At 42.0% G+C, this 18,962-nt stretch overlaps 3 protein-coding genes across 3 annotated transcripts; all 3 read right to left on the bottom strand.

Annotated features, from left to right (window-relative positions):
- Nucleotides 1–507: 507 nt before the first annotated feature.
- On the bottom strand, nt 508–5,636 carry KRT222 (keratin 222). The gene is made up of 6 exons (XM_062507940.1): nt 5,541–5,636; nt 3,811–3,939; nt 2,861–3,081; nt 2,308–2,384; nt 2,027–2,132; nt 508–721 (listed from the first exon to the last, which is right to left on the bottom strand). Exons 1-6 carry the CDS (start codon nt 5,634–5,636, stop codon nt 508–510), a joined length of 843 nt encoding a protein of 280 aa, XP_062363924.1.
- Nucleotides 5,637–7,673: 2,037 nt separating this feature from the next.
- On the bottom strand, nt 7,674–11,004 carry LOC134053104 (keratin, type I cytoskeletal 12-like). The gene is made up of 8 exons (XM_062507939.1): nt 10,354–11,004; nt 9,944–10,026; nt 9,560–9,716; nt 9,125–9,286; nt 8,900–9,025; nt 8,326–8,543; nt 7,979–8,061; nt 7,674–7,771 (listed from the first exon to the last, which is right to left on the bottom strand). The coding sequence occupies exons 1-8, from the start codon at nt 10,996–10,998 to the stop codon at nt 7,674–7,676; spliced, it is 1,572 nt and encodes a 523-aa protein (XP_062363923.1). The 5' UTR covers nt 10,999–11,004.
- A 1,889-nt stretch (nt 11,005–12,893) lies between these two features.
- On the bottom strand, nt 12,894–16,880 carry KRT20 (keratin 20). The gene is made up of 8 exons (XM_062507934.1): nt 16,458–16,880; nt 15,606–15,688; nt 15,244–15,400; nt 14,580–14,741; nt 14,373–14,498; nt 14,004–14,224; nt 13,395–13,435; nt 12,894–12,991 (listed from the first exon to the last, which is right to left on the bottom strand). Exons 1-8 carry the CDS (start codon nt 16,878–16,880, stop codon nt 12,894–12,896), a joined length of 1,311 nt encoding a protein of 436 aa, XP_062363918.1.
- Between the last annotated feature and the right edge of the window lie 2,082 nt (nt 16,881–18,962).

The following is an 18,962-nucleotide window of genomic DNA, read 5'->3' as shown; positions in this document are numbered from 1 at the left end:
AACTCTTTGTTAATAGTTCATGTATTTTAAGAATATTTTTGTATGTAATTTTTACTGTTAGAAAGTATTATTTTAAAATATATTTGTAGAAGTATGACAGCTGTGATATAAATTATTGCAAGGATTCACCAGTCATATTGAATAATTAAGAGAAGCAAATAGGCATTTCTCATTTTTGGAAAGAGAAAACAAGTTCTCTTTTACAAAGGCAGAATATGTCGAACTATAAAGTTCTAGTTTAATTTTTGTAATACTTGGTGAAATTCTACAAAACAACAACAATGAGAAAATGAAAGGGCTGCACCCAGAGTATAAAACCAGTAAAAGTTTGGTTTCTTGGAACTGGAACCCCCTTGCTCTTCACCCTTTCTTTTAAAGGACTTATATGATTTTATTGTATTGATCCAAGTGCTTGGTAGAATGTTGTGGTTGTAGCAGACAGCAGCCAAGGGAGTCCATCTACAGTTTATTTCCATTGTGGATGCTCTTTGAGGGAATTGGCTGAGGTTAAGGTTTGATGGATGGGATGCTGCAGGATCTCCTCATCACCAGCCTGACTTCAATGTCGGGGAGGGTTTTCTTTTTTGTGTGCAAACACCCGTCCTCTGTGGCTGCCAGGTGGAGATCAAAACGCAAGGAAACAGATTTTTTCCTTAAGCGAGGGTTGTCCTTAAAGAAAGAACCTTCCCATTCCTTAATAACTTCATCCACTTTTTCTGTCCTGAAACAATAAAAGAAAATGTATGATTTTTTAGGCTATATTAGTTACCTATCTTTGGAATTGCTTTTAAAACGTAGAGAGAAATGACATCATAAATAGTTATTTTATGAGGCACTGAGTTACCAGAGGTGCCTTTTTTTACAGGTTCATTCTTCAGAGAAGCTAAATAGAGGGTGAGGGTTCATTATGTTCTTGTTTTTGTACTTTTCGGTAGACATGGCTACAAAACCACTGCTCCAAATACATTAGGCAGTTTGTTTCCAAGGAGAAAGTTTGGAATCCAAGCCCAAAAATTTTGCAAGAAACCTCAGTACTGTGGTGGGCAGGACAAAATTCCTACGTCTGAAAACCTTCAGAATAGGGAGGAGAAAATCTAGTTTAGATTTCTCAAACCTCAGAATGTGGAGCTATATTACATTAAAGAGAGAAAAGGGCAGAAGTAAAATAAGGAGAATTGAAAAGCTAGCTGATATTGAGGCAAACAAATCCTGTTGATTCAATTCTCTATGTGTTTGTCAGAGTTGAGGTCTGAAAGTTGGGCTCTGTGGCCTCACCCAGCTGAGAACACTGCACCTGGCAGAGGTGCAGACCTGTGTGTGATGAACAAAGCTCGTGCACAAAAATAAACATCACCTATGGGGTGTATCTGGTGGACCTTATGATGCCATTATATTTTTCAGCAGCTGATTATGGTTAGGTGTTAGGAATGGCCCACTACAGTGTGATTAAAGGTAACATTAAATTAGTCTACAAAAAAGCTTGAAGAGCAGCAGGGAAAAAAATAAAAAGGGTCAATCCAGTATTATTAAAGTAATTTTGGGTGAATAACACATCCTAACAGATACTTTCACATGCCTAATTGGGAGCCAGGCTCTCCCTCCCCTGTTTGGGGAAACGTAGGAGTTTCCAAGGAGCAAGTTGGAGCAGCTGAGCCTGAATTTATGTGCATAAATATGCCCCAGAGGGACTTCCCAAATGTGGTCTGGGCTCTTTGCTTTCTGCCTTTGCGAGATGAATTATTCATAGTTTCATTCTTAACAGAAATAGAAATTACAAATCAGAAGCACCAGCATGGTATTGTTTGCTTATGAAGCCAATGCTAATAAAAAGAACTTTTAAATGTAATGTATTGTTGAACACTGCCATTCAGTGTACCTTCAGGAGCTCTCACTGTGCTCCTGAAGCTCCTGGGCTATGTGGGCATGATATAACTGATACCAAATAACGGAAAATTCAAAGCTACTGCAACGTAACCTCCACACTTTACTTCCAATTGTTATTTTGTGAAATTCCTGTTTATCTTACTGTACAGTGCCATGAGCTTCAGCACTTTCCTTCATGATATTTCCATCTAGGATTGCTTGTTTTGTCATCAGTTCCACCTTCTTTGGTTTGTGCTTCTTTGCACCCTCTGTAAAAGAATGTGTAAGTGTACAGTGAGCATGCAGAAAGGCAAGGGCAGTACGCAGGACCTGGAGGTATTTCCCATACATTGGAAAAGGTCCTTTTTTAATATTAAGGAATTTGTCAATAGTTGTGAACAGTTAGGGCCAAAATCCCTTAAGGAGAAGGTGCCTGAAACTCACCTGAAGGCAGTGTAAAGGTGATCTTGCTAGTGCTGGGCTTTTTGTCATCCTTCTGGGCAGGTATTGAGCAATGGAACCTGCAAAAGAAAAAAATTACAGGCAACTAATAGTATTGAATTCCTTTAATTGTTGGCTTGTCATATGAACAACTGTGAGAAATTAAAAACACTAGAATCACGAGAAGTTCTGTTTGATCATGGTAACTATTTGTTGGGATTTCTCATTCTGAGCCCAGAACTGGAGGGAGGGAGTTGCTGACAATATCTGTGCAGTTCCTGCAGGGGTCTGTCCTGGTCTGAGACAGGGATGCCCTGCCCAGCACTTCATGTGTGTGGACTGACCCTGCACGCTCTGACACCTGAGGGGCCACAGCACCCCCAGTGACCCACTGAGCTCCAGAAATCCACAGTCAGTGAAGCTACCTTACAATGAAACCTTTTCTAAGATTTTGTACTGTAATTTTTAAATGTTTAGCTCATGGGTTTACAATTCTGATTGAGACCTTCAGAAATGGAAGACAAATTTGAGATCTTTTTCTCTAAGTAGCGAGTACCTGCTCTCTTCTTGCTCCAACAGACTGCGATATGTCGCTATTTCCTCCTCCAGCTTCATCCTCGTGTTCAGGAGAATTTCGTGTTCTCGAAGCTGTTTCTCAATTCCCCTTCTCACTTCCAACAACTCTTTCTCCAAGCATTCAATCTCACCTTCCAGATTTTGTAGCTGCATGTGGTACTGCTGCTCCGTGGCCCGCAGTGAACGTTCCAAACCCTTTTCCTGTGAAATTTAATTCGTATTTTAAGATTTGGAAAGTTTGTGTGTAAAGATGTTACACACATACATGTTTTAATTCATGAACTGTTCTTTTACATCAGTTCTTGTAAGATTATTCTTTTAAGAACAGGAGTAAAGCTTTCAAGGTAATACATTGGCTGAGAAATTTTCCAATAAAATCTGTGGTAATTTAAGATCAGATGAAAGTGTAGCCACATCTTGCACAGCAATCCACTGCCTTGAGTTTGCAGATCTCTGATTTTACAGTTAAACAATGTCCAGGTCAGTGCTGTATGAAGTGTCTGTGTGCTCTTGGAGCTTTTCTGTACTGCTGAATTGAGCAAACGGCTGACATTTAATGATAAATGAATTGATAAATCTGGTCCACACATTAAAAAAGGTCATAAACGTGCTGTGAATTGGTAAGGCATGACCAGGAGCTTGGTGGGGGAGTATCGTGCAAAAATGTGCTTGGGAGGTGTGAAAACAGGACACCACGTGTGTCTGGAGTGTGTCTGGAGTGGCAGATCCTGCTCCAGAGCATGTGCTGGGGCAGTGCGTGTGAGCGAAGGCTCTGGGAGGAGCTGGAGCCCCCCAAAGCTGAGCGTTCCTGTCATGGATTTCTGCTGTGTGGCAGCTGTGACTGTCACAGAAATTGTCTGTGGGGTAGTTTACATCAAGGACAAGACTTCTTTTTTCTGTGAGATTTCAAGTTTCATTTGTGATACTTACCACAGCGTGGAGAGACTCGATTTCGATCTGCATGTGGTGCCACTGCCGTCGGGCTTCACACAGTTCTGCTCTGGCTGCCTTTAGTGCTTCTGCATCTTTGTCCATTCTTTTACTTGTACCTTCTTCTAACTACAGGGGACGTACAAAAGATAACAATATTAAAAATATTCAGATAACGATAATAGATAGGCACATAAAAATGTCTGGTTGGAATTTTTGTGAGTTGTATAAATGTGTGAAAGCTCACAGGGAGGAGTTAATATTTTCTGTACTGTGTAGAGGGAAAGCCCTTATCCCACTGTGTTTGATGGAAAGTGGTTGGCCACATCTCTATCCCTGGCACCTTTGTCCGAGATGAATTTTCATACAAATTACCTAATTGTAGTGAGACCTTACTCTGCAGTAAAGGGACTTAGAGGAGGTGCAGATGGTTCAAGCTTCCAAGTTTGAATAAAGTGCTTTGATTTTAATGCATTTTTGATTTCAGGATTTTATCCTGTTAAAAGTAGTTTTTAAAAACCACTCCTGATCATGTGTGGGGTCATTTTAGATTTAGACTCATCTTTGATTTTGATACTATGTTTCTTCATGTAACTTCCAGAATGATTGTTTGGCTTACAGAAGTTTCTTGATTCTGAGTTTCCCTGCAAGTGGTGAAGATGCTGTAAGCCCTTGAAACAGCACTTGCACTTTTGCATATTTTACTGCTTTATGCAGGTTCTTATGATGACGTTGGCACTAATGAAAATAATTCCATTAATTCAGGTCTTATGAACTAAGAAAAATAAGGGTTTTGTTTCCCTGTACATATTGACTTATTGCAACTTTACCAGATGATCATTTTTGTGAAAAATCTAGATTTGTCTCATCCATAAGTGACCCCCCAATGTACTTTTCTTTCCCTTTCTTGCCTGGGTGCCGCAGAATTTATGTGACAGGATCAAACCAATGTGCATTGGCTGCTTTGTGCCAGCACAAAGATAAACTTGGCTTCCCTGTCGGGTGTGCAGGTGCCGTGTGTCTGGCACTGCTGGTGGATCAGGCAGGCTGCAGCAGTGTCTGGCCTGTCCTTAAAACAAACCTCTGGGATTCCTGCAGTACCTGAGTACAAGGTGACAGAATACCTGATTTTCCCTGAATTTCTTTACATTTGGTGGCTCAAAATTGCTTTGCATTTAATTTCATTTGGGTTTAGAGCTGTTTGTATGTAAATCCCTAACAGCAGCATTGTGTGTTGGTAACATTTCATCAAGCTGTATGAGAGAACCACTTATATTTGCTGAAAAGCAAAACATAGTTTTTGCTGTGAGCAATAGAAAATTGTTCCAGCAAAGGTGGAACTAGAGGGCTAAAAATGGCAAAGATTGCTGTATATAAAAGGATTCTCTTCAGGATTCTTTTTTTCCTCTGAGGTAACTACATGGAGCTAGAGGTTACCCTGTACAGCCTATGTCATCATCCCTTAAATCTCAGCAATAGCCCGGCTGCAGGGACAGAAAAGCATCCTGATGAACTACACAGCATTCGTTCAGCATGAATCCATACCCTTAAACAAAATCTATTTCAGATTCTTCTAGTTCACATCTTACTGCGGTAAAATCCACATCCCTTCCCCGAAAATCTGCTGCATCTAAAGGAATTACTGTACCTCATAGAGGCTGCGGGAGGAACTGTACGGCCAGGGAATGGCTCCGTACTCTGCAAGGTGTGTGGCTGTGAGGAGGCATTACCTGCGTCCTTGCTGAGCTGACGGTCTTTATCTGATTTCGGGTGATGAGCGATTCATACTTTGCCCTGATCTCTCGGCGGAGCCGAGCCGGCTCCATCCTCCTCCTCCTCCTCCTCCTCCCATCCTCCCCGGCTCCTGGCTCCGCTGCCGGCGTCGCGGGGCTGTTAAAGCGGTAGCGGCCCATTTCGGGGAGCGCGGGGGGCTCCGAGCCTGCCTGCCCGTCCTGGCAGCACGTTAAGGCACCAAAGGATAACACGAAAATAAGTATTCCTAAATTATGTGCCTGAATGAATATATCGATGTCTTCATGTTTTTGTTACGCTCTAACTGTGGGGTTTTATAATCTCAGAAATGTGAGGATAAGAGAGAAAAGGAAAGGATAAAGCTGCATCTGCCCAGTATGAGATGGTCTGGCAAGAGGACATGGAAGGACAGAGCCTCCCAGCTGCATAGCTGGGTTGCTGACAGTGCTGCTGGCAGGTGCCTCCACCATTGTTAGGGATTTCACAGAATTTCCATCCATGAAGGTATTTGAGACTCAGTGAGATGCAGTCTCGGGTGTCTGACCTGACCCAGTGTTGAGGACTGTCCCATTTACAGAAACGAGCTGGGCTCCTGGGCATCCTCTTTTATAGGCAGGAACACACAAGGAGGGAGGAGCCAGCACTACAGGTGGTGAGTAGTACTGGTGCAACTTGTGGTAAGGGCTTTGGCTCATCTGCTGCAGAGAGCAAAGTTCTGGTGAATGTTCGCTTCAGACACATCACTGCTGTCAGGAAAAGGGTCTGCCTTGTCTCTGACGGTGTTTCAGTACCTGTGCCAGGTGTTGGTGTGCTCAGTACACACAACACACAATATATGTGAGGTTCTTACCCCTTTCCTGACAGCTCCCACGCAGGTCCAGCACAGCTTGTCTGCTGTTCTGTGCTTCTTCATTTCCTGCTCACTGGAGCACTGTGTGATCCCGATGATCTTGTGTGCTAAGAATGGCTCTTACCTATTTCATTTTACCTCTTGCTTATTTGATTTTTTTCAGTAGTGCACAACATCAGATATGCAATAAAAAATCCCATTTCGAAAGAAATTTAAAATTTAGCAAAGAGAGAAATGCATTTTAGGCTCTAAATGAGAGCCTAAAATGAATGGTAAAACAGGCAGTAAAACAGAAATTATAAAACAGACAGTAAAATTTCACAAGACACATATCGTTTTAGAAGTCAAAATATTGTACCACTTAAAAGTCTCCTGGTGTAAAAACGATTCCCTTTTCTTGGCTGTGTCTGTTGGCACATGTGAAACGATCCTGTGTTTGTATTTTATTTTCCTTAGCTGATTGTCTTCCAGTTGACCTGGACTGAGATGAAAGTTTTGTTGTCCATTCTCTTTTCTACAAGTGTCTCAATTATCCTTATGCTGTGTAGTTCTAGATCCAAAATATTAGTGGTGTTTGTCATTGATGGGATGAGAGCAGTTACTTAAGAAAACCATTAGGAATCCATCAGAGACAAACACAAGGTATTGCACTTGGGATGGTATAAACTAATGCTTTCTTTTTCTTTCTTTTTTTTTTTTTTATTTTCAGGTGTAAAGGGAACACCTGGCTATGAGATTCCTGAAGCCTAAAGGTAGGCAGGTATAAAGAATTGCATCTTTCCTATGACTTATGGAACTTTGAATTCTAGCTGCTTTCAGTGTTCTTATTTTATTGCTGGCTCACCGCACAGCTGGAGGGGGTAATGGAGAATAAAGGGACACTAATACCTTAAAGCTTGTAGAGTCCTTTTTATTAGGGATGGAAACTGGAAAATGAGGTTAGAACAGCAAAATTATTTTATCTATTGATTACTAAAGATTATAGAAAGGCAAATCTGATTAAATGTGCGCTTCATATTTCTGGTTATTGAACAGAGATTTGGTGATATTTTTAAAGAACAGCGTGGAAATCATACAGGTAATGGTGGTAGAGTGAAGCAGGAAATATATTGCATGTCTGTAAGGAATGAAAGTGCTGACTGTCTTATCTAAAAGATTCTTAGTACAAAGCCAAACATTTTATCACTTCATACAAAAGAATAAAATTATTTATCCATTTTGGCTTGGAGCAAATGGATCTGTTGCCACATCAGATTGTGCCTCATATCTTCTCTTCAACTTCCTTAACGTGGGATGCAACAACTTTTCCATCTACCACTTCTTCAACAATTGTCTTGATCTTTCTAGTTTTGGTTGGATCTAAGCATCATGAACAAAACAAAAATATTTATCAATATGTTAAAAATGATAAGCCAAAGCAACACATGACCAGGTACCTTCTTTTCCTTTCCAACTGCCTTCTGATTTTAATGAACTCTATGATGTAGTTAAACAGGATAACATATATTATTCGATTTATAAGAATGACTTTAGAAATAAAATTTTATTCGGTCAAGTTCTACCTACCTTGAGATGAGTCCAGTGATTGTGTTTGAGATTTGGACCCTGTCAGGGATGAGCTTTCAAATGTAACTGCCTGTCCAGCGCCCCTAAAAGGGAATCAGAGACATGCACTATTTTGGGACATTTGATAGGGTCAGGATAAATTCCTTTTCATGGTGACATCGATAGATTTTTTAAATAGTGAGCAGAATGGCTCACTCTCCTTAGTCACAGCGATATTTCAGATCACTGTATGTGCCTTACTGTCCCTTGGAAAATGTTCCACTTATTTTACCTCTTTTTTTTCCTGGAAAGGATTTTGCTACAGAAAATAAACCCAAGGAGATATTTTGTGTCAACCAGTTCCTTACAGAAATTCTCCATCCAGCAGGCGCCGGTAGGTTTCAATCTCCATTTCCAGACGAGTCTTGATGTCTAGGAGCTGTTGGTACTCCGCATTCTGGCGCTCCATGTCAGTCCTGACCTGGAAAAGCTGGGACTCCAGGTTCCCAATCTGCATTTGGATTTGTGACAGCTGAGCGCAGTAACCGCCTTCCGTTTCTGCTAAAGTATCTTCCAGGGATTTTTTCTGTGTGAGGATATTAAATAATCTCTGGTTAAGGATAAAAATCTCTTTACAAAACCATCTGAAGTAGTTTAAGGGAGTGAGCACAGCTGAGTTACTTAGAAGGTTTTGTTTTTATTTGAAAACACCAGTTTGAAAACTGTCCCTTGTCCCTAAATGTGATGTAAAAACTCATCTGCTTTGTGACATGTTTTTTGCAATCCAGTTAGGTATATTACTGCTATTTAGGAACTAAAATAATACAGGATTTATTTGGAAACAAATGCAAATCCTCAATTCTATGGGATAGGATTAGATCTAAAAAGACTTTTGAAGTTGCTGAATTGGCTCTGAGCACTCAGCAGCTTCCCAGAACATACCATGGCGAGCTGAGACTGCAGCTCTATTTCCAGGCTCTGGAGAGTCCGTTTTAAATCCGTGATCTCACTCTTTCCCGACTGGAGCTGCTCAGTATTGGTGCAGATTTCCCTTTTCAGCTCCCCACTCTGAAATTACAAGGAAGAAACGGGGTGTAATTTTACTGTTCCAAGTATTGAACTCATTTTCCCGTGCATTTTGCTGAGTTTGCTCTCTTTGGTTGTTACTTTTTCATTGAACCACGCCTCAGCCTCTTTACGGTTTTGCTCGGCAATGACTTCGTACTGTCCCCTCATATCATTCAGAAGTTTGGTCAGGTCAGTCCCTGGAGCAGCGTCCATTTCCACGCTGACTTGGCCAAATTCACTGCTTTGGATGCCCTGAAGCTCCTGGAGAGATTGAAAATAAAGAGAAGGTTCTGTTAATAAAAGACAAAATAGTTCTACCAAAATACATGTAAAGAAATATATGTGATACAAATTCTTTTTCAACAAAGATCTGTAGCTTGTTTCTCACACTCTTTCACTCAGCAAACTAAAAAAAAAACAGCAAACAAAACCTATAATGAAATCCAAGAACTCTCATAGGCTTAAATAAGGGAGTAACTTCATGCTTCAAAATTTCATGTGTTTTGTTATTAATTCACAAAGGAAAAAAATAACCTCTTCATGATTCTTCTTGAGATAAGCCAGTTCTTCATTCAGGCTTTCAATCTGCATCTCCAGATCTGCTCTGGTCATGGTCAGTTCATCCAGGATTCTGCGCAGACCATTGATGTCAGCCTCCACACTCTGCCGAAGAGCCACTTCATTCTCATATCTATGCATAAAGGGATAAAATATTATTTTTTACATGGCCAGTGAGGTCAAATGGAAACTATTAATATGATTTATTTTAGCTTTAATGAAAACTTAATACACATAGTTCTTATAATATTGTTTAATAATTATATTACAAGTGTTCTACAAGGCTAGAGATTTTTACTACAGAAGAACTTTTTCCTTAAGATATTAGTAGGAGTTTTTGTAGCATTAAGATATCCTTACTTCAGTCTGAAGTCATCAGCAGCCAGTCTGGCATTATCAACCTGCAGAATGATCCTCGCGTTGCCGATGGTTGCATTGATGATCTAGAATACAAACAGCATTCAGAGAATGGTGTTACTGCCCAAAGGCTCCATGGCTTCGTAATGGCTTTAAACTTTTTGTTCTACAAGGGTTCTGCATTCTATCATTGCCTTCTCCTTTATTCAGATTAGACAAATCACTGTGTGACACAGCTACAGAACTGCTTTAATGTACAGGAAAAATTCAGCATGTCACCAGTGACAGAGGTCACTGCAAGTGTCAGTACCAAAGGATACTGCTCTTGGTTTCTGAAAGAAATTTGTTATTTTCATTCATGCTATTAAGTGAGTTACAAATATAAAGATGTATGAAATACATTGATTTGCTACCTTGTTTCGAAGATCTTCAATGAGGGGGTAGAATTTACTGTAGTCATTTCCAGACCCAGGGGTGCCAGTTCCAGGGCCATTTTTCTCATACCACTCACGGATTTTGCACTCCAGCTCGGTGTTGGCCTCCTCCAGAGATCTCACTTTATCCAGATATGCAGCCAGACGGTCATTGAGGTTCTGCATAGTTTCTTTTTTTGAGCCAGAAAGAAGGCCACCATCACCAGCACCAGCAGGGCCAAACCCACCTCCAAAACCAGTCCCTAAGCCACCACCAAAGCCACTTCCAAAAGCAGCACCTGAACTGCTGCCAAAACCACTTCCTAAACCTCCCCCAAACCCACTGCCTAAGCCACTTCCATAACTACCACCCAAACCACCTCCAAAGCTTCCACCAAAGCCACTGCTTAAGTTGCTCCCGAATCCTGCAACTGAACTGCTCCCAAAGCCCCCACCGAAGCCAGAGCTTGAGCCCAACAGAGAAGCTGCACCAAACCCTCCTCCAGACCCCCCACCGAACCCAAGCCCACTGCCACCAAAGCCTCCTCCACCACTGGAACTGGACATCCTCAGAGATCCCCCTCCAAATCCGCTGCGGGAGGAGAATTGCCGGGACCCGCCGCTGGTGCGCACGGAAAGGGCCATGGTGCTCGAGGTGCCCCAATCCGCCCCGTGAAGGATACAACAGAGAGCAGGGCACAGAACGAGCAGGGTCAGCTTTATAGAGGGACGGCTGGGGGTGTTTCAGGAGGAGTCTCCACCTCCTGGGGAGAGCTTTCACACTCTCTCTCCCTTCTGTTTGGAGGGGATGTCAATTTAGTGTGTTCTGACCAACCGAAATGATATGTGCCAACCGAAATTGCCAATGGGAGTGGAAATCTGGTGCCCTCCAGGTATTTGTACGAGGGGAAATGGGTGGGGTGGAGCTGAGACATCTGAGACAGATTGTGTTCTGCCATGTGCAATGGAGCACAAGAAAGTTCTTTTAGCATTTAAATCCCTCCTAAATAATTGTTTTGTCATTCCAGATTCAGTGCTTCCTGCATTTGGGGCTGTTCTTACAGGAGTTTGCTAAGTCAGAAGAGTGATCCCTTTGATCCCTGCCTCACAGCCTGTGTGGCAGGAATGTTTCTTGTCATAATGCTCTTCCGGCAGGAGCCTCTGCTGCATCAGTGCTCCTGGATGCTTGGTAGGAAGTAAGAACAGTGACCATCAGGTGTCCAAGGGTACATGGACAGTGTGCTTCAGTGAGCTTCAAGGTGATCATTAATATGAAAATATGAATATGTTTATACTAAAAAAGATTTGGAATTGGGTTAATGCCCTAACCCTTTCATCATTGAAATACCTCAGTGATATGCTTGTAGTCTATAGCATATAGCCTGTAGAAAATAAGAGTTTGTATTTTGGAGCTGGGAACTGACCATTGTGTCTGCTAAATGGTTTGCTGTTATCTCAAAATAAGAAATCTGTTTTCTGTATTTGGTGCTTTTATAATACAAATCTAAAGATCAAATGTAGCACTCCTGGGTGCAGGTTTGGGCATGGGAACCCTCCCAGGCCAGTATATTTTTCTTTTGAAGCTTTTCTGATAAATGAAAAATTGTTTTTCCTTTGTCCTGGCTTAATTATATCATTGGATTTGTGAACTGAAATGTGTTAATGTTTGATTTATCTGCACCAGGAGCATGGGGTGCTTTTGGGGCAGAAAAAGCAGAAGATCAAAGGTGTAAGTAAAGCATTTCTGTGGAAATGAGCTGCTAGCCTGGTGTCAGTGACTCGGGGCAGTGAAAGCAGAGGATTAGTTCTTTGGCAGCTGTTTATGTACAGTACATAGCTCTGGACAGGTGAGGTTTCATAACGAAGAGCTTTGTGTGTTCATGTTCTCAAGAGGAAAATGTAAACTCCTGGGACTGAGAATCCAGGTGTGGCACAGAGGCCTCTCTATGGGACAGGGAACATTATTGGCACAGAAAGGTTTGAGAGGGATTTCATTTCAAATATGTTCTTATTGATAAAATATCTTGGCTTGTCATAGTCTGTGGTGACATAATCATTCACAGAATGTAAAAAATATCAAATAGTCTTCTTCAATTTATTTTTTCATATTAATATATTATGAAAAACAAATTGACACTTCTTATTTATTTGAAAATCAGGTTTTAAGGAAGTGAAGCTGCTATTTGAGTGGGAGTTCACATTCAGAAAAGGTGTGTTGAACTAATGTCTTAATGCATTTTAAAAACCTAATACTTCCTTATTTTATCAGCATTGGAAGCAATTATACATGCATACCAGACTGATTTGACTTTTTTTTTTAAAGGTATTTAGTCACTATGTAAGTAAACCCAAAGTGTTCTATGTTGTGACTTACAGATTTTATTAATGTTCCCGCACAAAAACAGCAACCACAACAAAAAATTTGATTTTTTGGCATTTTTTAATCCCTCTGGTGTTTAGGGTGATCAGATTCTCTATAAATCTTTTAGTTTTGGCATCAGCTCCAGGGAACTCAGAGGCATCTTTTCTGCTGGTGCCATTTACATCTTCTCTTCAAACTCTCTGACCTCAGATGAGACAATCTTGCCATCAACCACCTCCTCAACTATTGTCTTGATCTTCTTAAATTTACTTGATTCTGTTAAGGGAATTGAAAAGATAAGTAATTTAATGCATTGACAAAGTTAATGTTACTTGGGAGCCTCAGTCTCCCTGTGCAGCCAGCAGGGAGAAGCAGATGCTTCTGCAGTTCTCCAGAGGGGAATTCAGTAACTCTCTGTTGTTCTCTTGGCTCTCTGAGGACTCGGAGAATTACAGAATGGGTAAAGTGAACCTGTGATTTTATACTGGGCACCTGAATTATATATATAAACCCAGGTTTGCATATTCCCCATAGGATAACCATAGAGTTGATTTCTTTCTTGATGTGAGATTCCACTGGCTGATTATCTGCTCTAAAGCTGCTGTTTTATATCAAGCTACTTCATTCCATAACATTTCAATAGGCAGCCATCAAAACAGAAATAAATTGGTGGACATACCTTTTTCAGTCTCTGCTATCGACGCTGTCAGTTCTAAATCCCTGTTCAAATTGTAAATTAGAAAATGTAAATATATGGCAACTCATGTGTTGAAGAAACATCCTTGTGCATTTCCTATGTGTTTGATCAGGACAGCTAATCCTCTTTCATCAAGATATTTAATCAGGAGATAAGTCAGTGAAGTGAAACTTGCTAATCATAAGCTGTAGATGCAGTTAATCTGCAGATTCATCTCCACAAGGGCAGGACTTCAGCTCATGCAGATACACCTGATCCAGTTCCTGAGCCAGAACAGTTGAACAGGTAGAATCTGGGGGAAGGTTCCACTCTCTGCTTAACCCACATAGACAAGTTGATAGAAAACTGCATTACGGTGTTCCTGGCATGTGAACATCTACCCAACTCCCCAGCTCAAAGAGTGACAGTCTGTAGGCTGGGAGAGCCCACCTGAAAATTCCACAGCAGCTTCAGCAGCCCAGCCTGAATGGCAGCCTGCTCTGATTCTGTAGCCGAGAACTGGGCAATGGGCTTCCCCACTCCAAAGCAGTTGGAGAGAGGCAGATTTGATACAAAACCCAAACCAACATGCAGAGCCATGTGTGTGCTCACCCGCTTTCCTCTCCCTCCAGCAGCCGGCGGTATGTGGCGATCTCCATCTCCAAGCGAGTCTTGACATCCATCAGGATGCTGTACTGGTTATTCTGAGCCTCCATGTCAGCTCGGAGCTGCCTCAGCTGAGCTTCCAGACTGGAAATTGCTTGCTGTATCTGGTCAAGCTGGAGACTGTACCGTGCTTCTGTTTCAGCCACAGTGCCTTCCAGGGTCCGTTTCTATAGCCCATGGGAAGAACAGTGACATATTATTCAGAGCATACATTTTTCTGTTAAAATAACATTTTATTGTAAAGCCCCTCATTCCTCTATTTATCTGTGTAACTGTCTGCTATCCACAGTACTTATTTTGCTTTTTGTTATTTACCATGGTCAGCAGGGACTGTAATTCCAGCTCCAGGCTCTGGAAGACCTGTCTTCGTTCCGTGATCTCTTTCCTTTGGCCCTCCAGCTGCTCAACACAGAGGACAACTTCCTGGTGCAGCTCTGCTGTCTGAAATGAGGAATGGAGGGACTGTGAACTGCAGCCAGGCACGACTGAGGTTCTTGCTGGTGTTTAAGCAGCTGACTTTACCTGCTGTTCATAATGTTCTTTGGCTTCTTGGCGGTACTTTTCTGCCATTTCTTCATATTGCTTTCTCATTTTTTCCATAATAGCCGCGAGATCATTGCCGGGTGCGGCATCCACGGCCACGTTCACGGAGCCGCCTGCCTCTTTGCGCAGCCTGTCCCGCTCCTGCAGCAAAGGGGACCGCGTTAGCTCCAGCTGCAGGGAGCTGTCACTCCTGGCCATTGGACACAAACTCAACATCTACACACACACAACTAATCCTTAATAGTACCTTGGGGCAAGGCAACTTAATCGCCTTGTAAATACTGTTTAGTGCACCTCGTCTTAGAACAGTTTACTTATTTTATAGCAATAATTGTTATATCATAGATAAATTTATCATTAAAATTATTTCCTCAGAACCTGACCTGTGGAATGAGGGCAGAAGTCATGGCTCCCATTTGTGTACTTTTTTGAGGTAGCAATTCCTGAACCATAAATTTTCCTTAGAGCAAATCTTTGCCCCTTCATTCCTGGAATGGAGGAGTGTTCAGCCTTTGATCCCTGGCAGCTTGAATGTCCCTTAGGGCCACACTTGCTTCCAGGAAGGATAAAAATGCTTCCTAGTGAGCTTGCTTGTGTTTGCCACTCAAACCCCCTCTCCCTGGCAGTGGCCAGCTGCTCTCACCTCCTCGTGGTTCTTCCTAAGGAAAACGAGCTCCTCGGTGATACTCTCAATCTGGGACTCCAGATCAGCTTTTGTCAGAGTCAGGTCGTCACGGACACGGAGCAGTCCGGTGATGTCGCTCTCCACACTCTGCCTGAGCAGATGTTCATTCTCAAACCTGTACAATACAGTGCCTTTTGTCATCATTGGGATGCAACAGTTTGGAGTAAATGTTAGAATCAGTAGCTACCACAGTAATTGTGAAGTTTTCATTAAACTTGAAGTTGGAAAATGTTCACTTCTTGGCACTGATTCCAGTCAGTGGAAGCTTTCCTAAATAAGAGGAACATGAAAAAAAATTGATATAAAATCATGGTACTTACTTTAGCCTAAAGTCGTCAGCAGCCAGCTTGGCATTGTCAATCTGCAGGACAAGCCTGGAATTTTCCATCTGGGCTTCTGCAATCTAAATGGAATGGTGGACAAGCAATAAAACTTTGCACAGAAATTCACACTTGATCCTTTCTTGGGGATGAATACTGTAAGTGGACTTCATCCTCCTTCAATTCAGCTGTCTGTTGGTCAGCTGGCTTTGAGCTAAATTCCATCTGAAGTGCATGAAAGGAATTAGGGATGTCCAAAAGACAAATTGTCCTGCCATAAAATAAGTGTATGGAATAGTTGGGATGAACTGCTCTCTGAAGGGATCTACTTTTAAATGTTGGGAAGTAGAACTGATGAAAAATAAAAGGGTAGATACTGAAGGAAGTTCTGGAAATATGATTCGACAAACCTGTCAGTTGATTGGTGGGAATATTTCATTATTTCCAGTAGTAATTTACTATTTTAAGTAGTGGTCTTTAATTTTTTTCTGATTGTTTGACCTTCTTTTCTAAGAAACACTTTGAAATAGACTGTTGCTAAACTATATTTAAATATGTAGATTACCATTAGTACTTTCTCTAATTAAAGCCACCTAATGTAAATATCATAGAACTAGTACATTTTGAGTCACAGATTTTTCAGATACGAGATTACTCACTACTGCAGGCATGTATGTGGTATTAACAAATGATCTAAAATCTGTCACTAATTTGTAGCTGATCAAAAATAAACTTTTTCTTCCCAGCTAGGCCAATTACAATTTGGAAAAGTACATTTTCTACAACAGATTATTCTCTATCTCACTGATAATTGCAATTCCTGTATTTATGGAGGGCTCAATGATCTCTTACCTTATTTCGCAGTTCTTCAATTATTTTGAAGTAGGAGCTGTAGTCCTGCCCTACACTTACGGTGTTCTTTTCATACCATTCCCTGATCTGCTTCTCAATCAGGGAGTTTGACTTCTCCAGCGAGCGCACCCTCTCCAGGTACGCAGCCAGGCGATCGTTCAGGTTCTGCATAGTTGATTTTTCGTTGCCAGCGAGCAGCACATCGCTCCCAGTGATGCTGAGCTGGAGGCTCCCTCCGAGGCCTTGGCCAGAGCTGGTGCTGGTCGATATACGGGTGCCATAGCCCCCAGCTCCCCCGTAGACACTGGGTGCCTGGATCCTCTGCATGGACATTTTCCTGGAGGTCAGACTGCTGATGCTGGGTGCAGAGGGCTGGGCACGGCTGCTCGAACTCCACTGGATGCTGCGGGTGGAGAATGCCATTTGTGCTCTTTGTCTTCTGGACTGAGGCAGGTAAATCAGCACAGATGGAGATGGTAGCGAGGAGCTGGGTGTGCACTGTGCACCTTTATACAGGTCCAAGAGGAAGCGCAGTGGCTGGAAACCCCACCTATGTTGACGCAGAGTGTCACTAGTATCAGCACAAAGAGCAGACAGGATATTGCCCCCACTCCCTTAATTTGAAGGGGTTCTCATCTGTTCTGTGTTTGAGGTACACTCCCTGGGTAGTTCACTTGCTTTGCTATTTTGTATAACAGATAAACAAAAAATGATCCGTTGAATCATTTATAACCCTGTACCTGCAGCCTACCCTCTCTGTAGCCCTTTGTAACAAATGAGTAAGTTCTTAGCCCCCTGTACAGTCATGAATTTAAAATAAGAGTTGCCCGTATGTGACAAGAGATTTAAAATATTTATATTTCTGCCAAGTAAGCAGTAACTTGGGCCTCTGGACAGTCTAGAACAGTGTATAAATTATTAGAAAGGAAGCAGTTGTACTACCATGTGAATTCATTTCATAGTAAGCACAAACTAAGTGAAGAGTGGAGGCTGCTGCCATCAGCTTGGATTGAATATGCATTCATCTGGTACCAGAAAACCCTTGCAGGTGGAATTTGCACTTTCAGTACAGCTGAGATTGAGTGGGAAGGGTATTTCTTTGTCCTTAAGTGAGGCAGGAGGAATGAGAATATTGGAAACTTTCACAACCCACTGTGTTTCACAGTGAGATGCTGAGCTCCACAGAGTGGCAGGAGGTGTTGAGTTCCAGCTCCCGGCAGAATGATCCTCCAGCCTTCCTGTGTGGCTGAGGTTGAAGAAAAACAAGTTTCCCTCTTGCCTCATCAGAGACATCAGCTAAGAAGTGCCATGCTGGGAGGTCTGTCCCCAACCCAGGAGCTGTGTCATTAACAGGAAACCCAGCTGCCTTTCCATGGCATGAAGAGACTGAAGAATCCTATTGTTGATCATTTGGAGGAGGCTCCTGGGCTGACTGTGCATGACCCTTGATGCAGAAAGTGCATGGAGAATATGTACAGCAAGGGAAGAACCTGACTGCTGAGGGCTTGTTAATGCTGCAGGGGAGTGGGTGTCAGGTGTGTGTTGGGACAGTGTGGAGCTGCAGCTCCTGGGGCAATGCACTGACAGTGCTTATGTGTGTTACTGATGTTGTCAGGTAGAACAAGGGACACACATGACTTGTGTTAGTGAGAGCAGCTGCTGTATGTATTGTTCTCCCACCTTGGGGCAAGGAAATTGGTGAGACATGGAGCTTTGGAGGCACTGAAATGTGTATTTGAGGCACCTTCAGCTTTCTGAGAGCACCCAACCCAGCACAGTTGGGTATTAGGGAATACCCAATATATTAGGGAGTCAGTACTGCCAAGTTTTTAAGTTACTGTCTAGGGATTAGTCTAACTGGTCTTGGCTCAAGGCAGAGAGTTAAACTGTTGTACTTGGCTGTTCTGGAAATACAACTTCCAAACCAAAGCAATCAGTGTGCTGGACAGGACTTTTTTTTGGTTTTTTTTTTTTTTTTTTTTCTAGGAGGATGCTGTAGAGTGTCTTTAGACCTTGAACTTCTTGGGTGTAACTTGTAATAAAAAAAAAACATTATGAGATGTGAAACCGAAGGACACTGGCAAATGACACATTTAGTATGTAATTACAGAGACTCAGGGTGGGTTGTCTTTTTTCCACTGAAATTATTCAGGCTGAGTAAGAATTGCTCACTTTAGTAGAGCAGAGTCTACACCTTTAGACTGTAAGAGGCCTACAAAAGAGATCCTGCTGTTCTTACATCCCTTGTCTCTGTATTTCACTGCCTAGATCTCTGCAGGATTGTGTGGAAGTCTATTTAAGAGCAAACATTCTACTTTGTCTTCTCAGTATTAAAACCACTTTCCATGATACCTTGGTGAGATTTTTTCTAAACATCATTTGGAGGTTCTATTTTTTCATTTAGTGAACAAATGAAAAAAGAAGTCAGTGATCTGAATTAAGGCATCAGGCTTAGGTCAGACATTTGCCTTGTGTTATGGCTCTGCTGCTTTTGTTCAAACTGAA

This window comes from Cinclus cinclus, chromosome 24 (assembly GCF_963662255.1).
Source record: "Cinclus cinclus chromosome 24, bCinCin1.1, whole genome shotgun sequence".
Lineage (NCBI taxonomy): Eukaryota > Metazoa > Chordata > Aves > Passeriformes > Cinclidae > Cinclus > Cinclus cinclus.
This window is presented reverse-complemented; position numbering and strand designations above follow the sequence as displayed.

What these genes read in the sequence shown, in the direction of transcription:
- LOC134053104 (XM_062507939.1), bottom strand. Translation starts at nt 10,998, where the DNA reads ATGGCCCTTTCCGTGCGCACCAGCGGCGGGTCCCGGCAATTCTCCTCC. An exon ending in TGCAGTCTCAGCTCGCCATG is followed by an intron (nt 8,544 to 8,899) that starts GTATGTTCTGGG and finishes ATCCTCACACAG; the next exon opens with AAAAAATCCCTGGAAGATAC. An exon ending in CTGCTGGATGGAGAATTTCT is followed by an intron (nt 8,062 to 8,325) that starts GTAAGGAACTGG and finishes ATTCCCTTTTAG; the next exon opens with GGGCGCTGGACAGGCAGTTA.
- KRT222 (XM_062507940.1), bottom strand. Translation starts at nt 5,636, where the DNA reads ATGGAGCCGGCTCGGCTCCGCCGAGAGATCAGGGCAAAGTATGAATCG. An exon ending in TCGAGTCTCTCCACGCTGTG is followed by an intron (nt 3,082 to 3,810) that starts GTAAGTATCACA and finishes TAAATTTCACAG; the next exon opens with GAAAAGGGTTTGGAACGTTC. An exon ending in GAAGCTCATGGCACTGTACA is followed by an intron (nt 722 to 2,026) that starts GTAAGATAAACA and finishes TTATTGTTTCAG; the next exon opens with GACAGAAAAAGTGGATGAAG.
- KRT20 (XM_062507934.1), bottom strand. Translation starts at nt 16,880, where the DNA reads ATGGCATTCTCCACCCGCAGCATCCAGTGGAGTTCGAGCAGCCGTGCC. An exon ending in TTGAAGAACTGCGAAATAAG is followed by an intron (nt 15,689 to 16,457) that starts GTAAGAGATCAT and finishes CATTCCATTTAG; the next exon opens with ATTGCAGAAGCCCAGATGGA. An exon ending in GATAGCAGAGACTGAAAAAG is followed by an intron (nt 12,992 to 13,394) that starts GTATGTCCACCA and finishes TTCCCTTAACAG; the next exon opens with AATCAAGTAAATTTAAGAAG.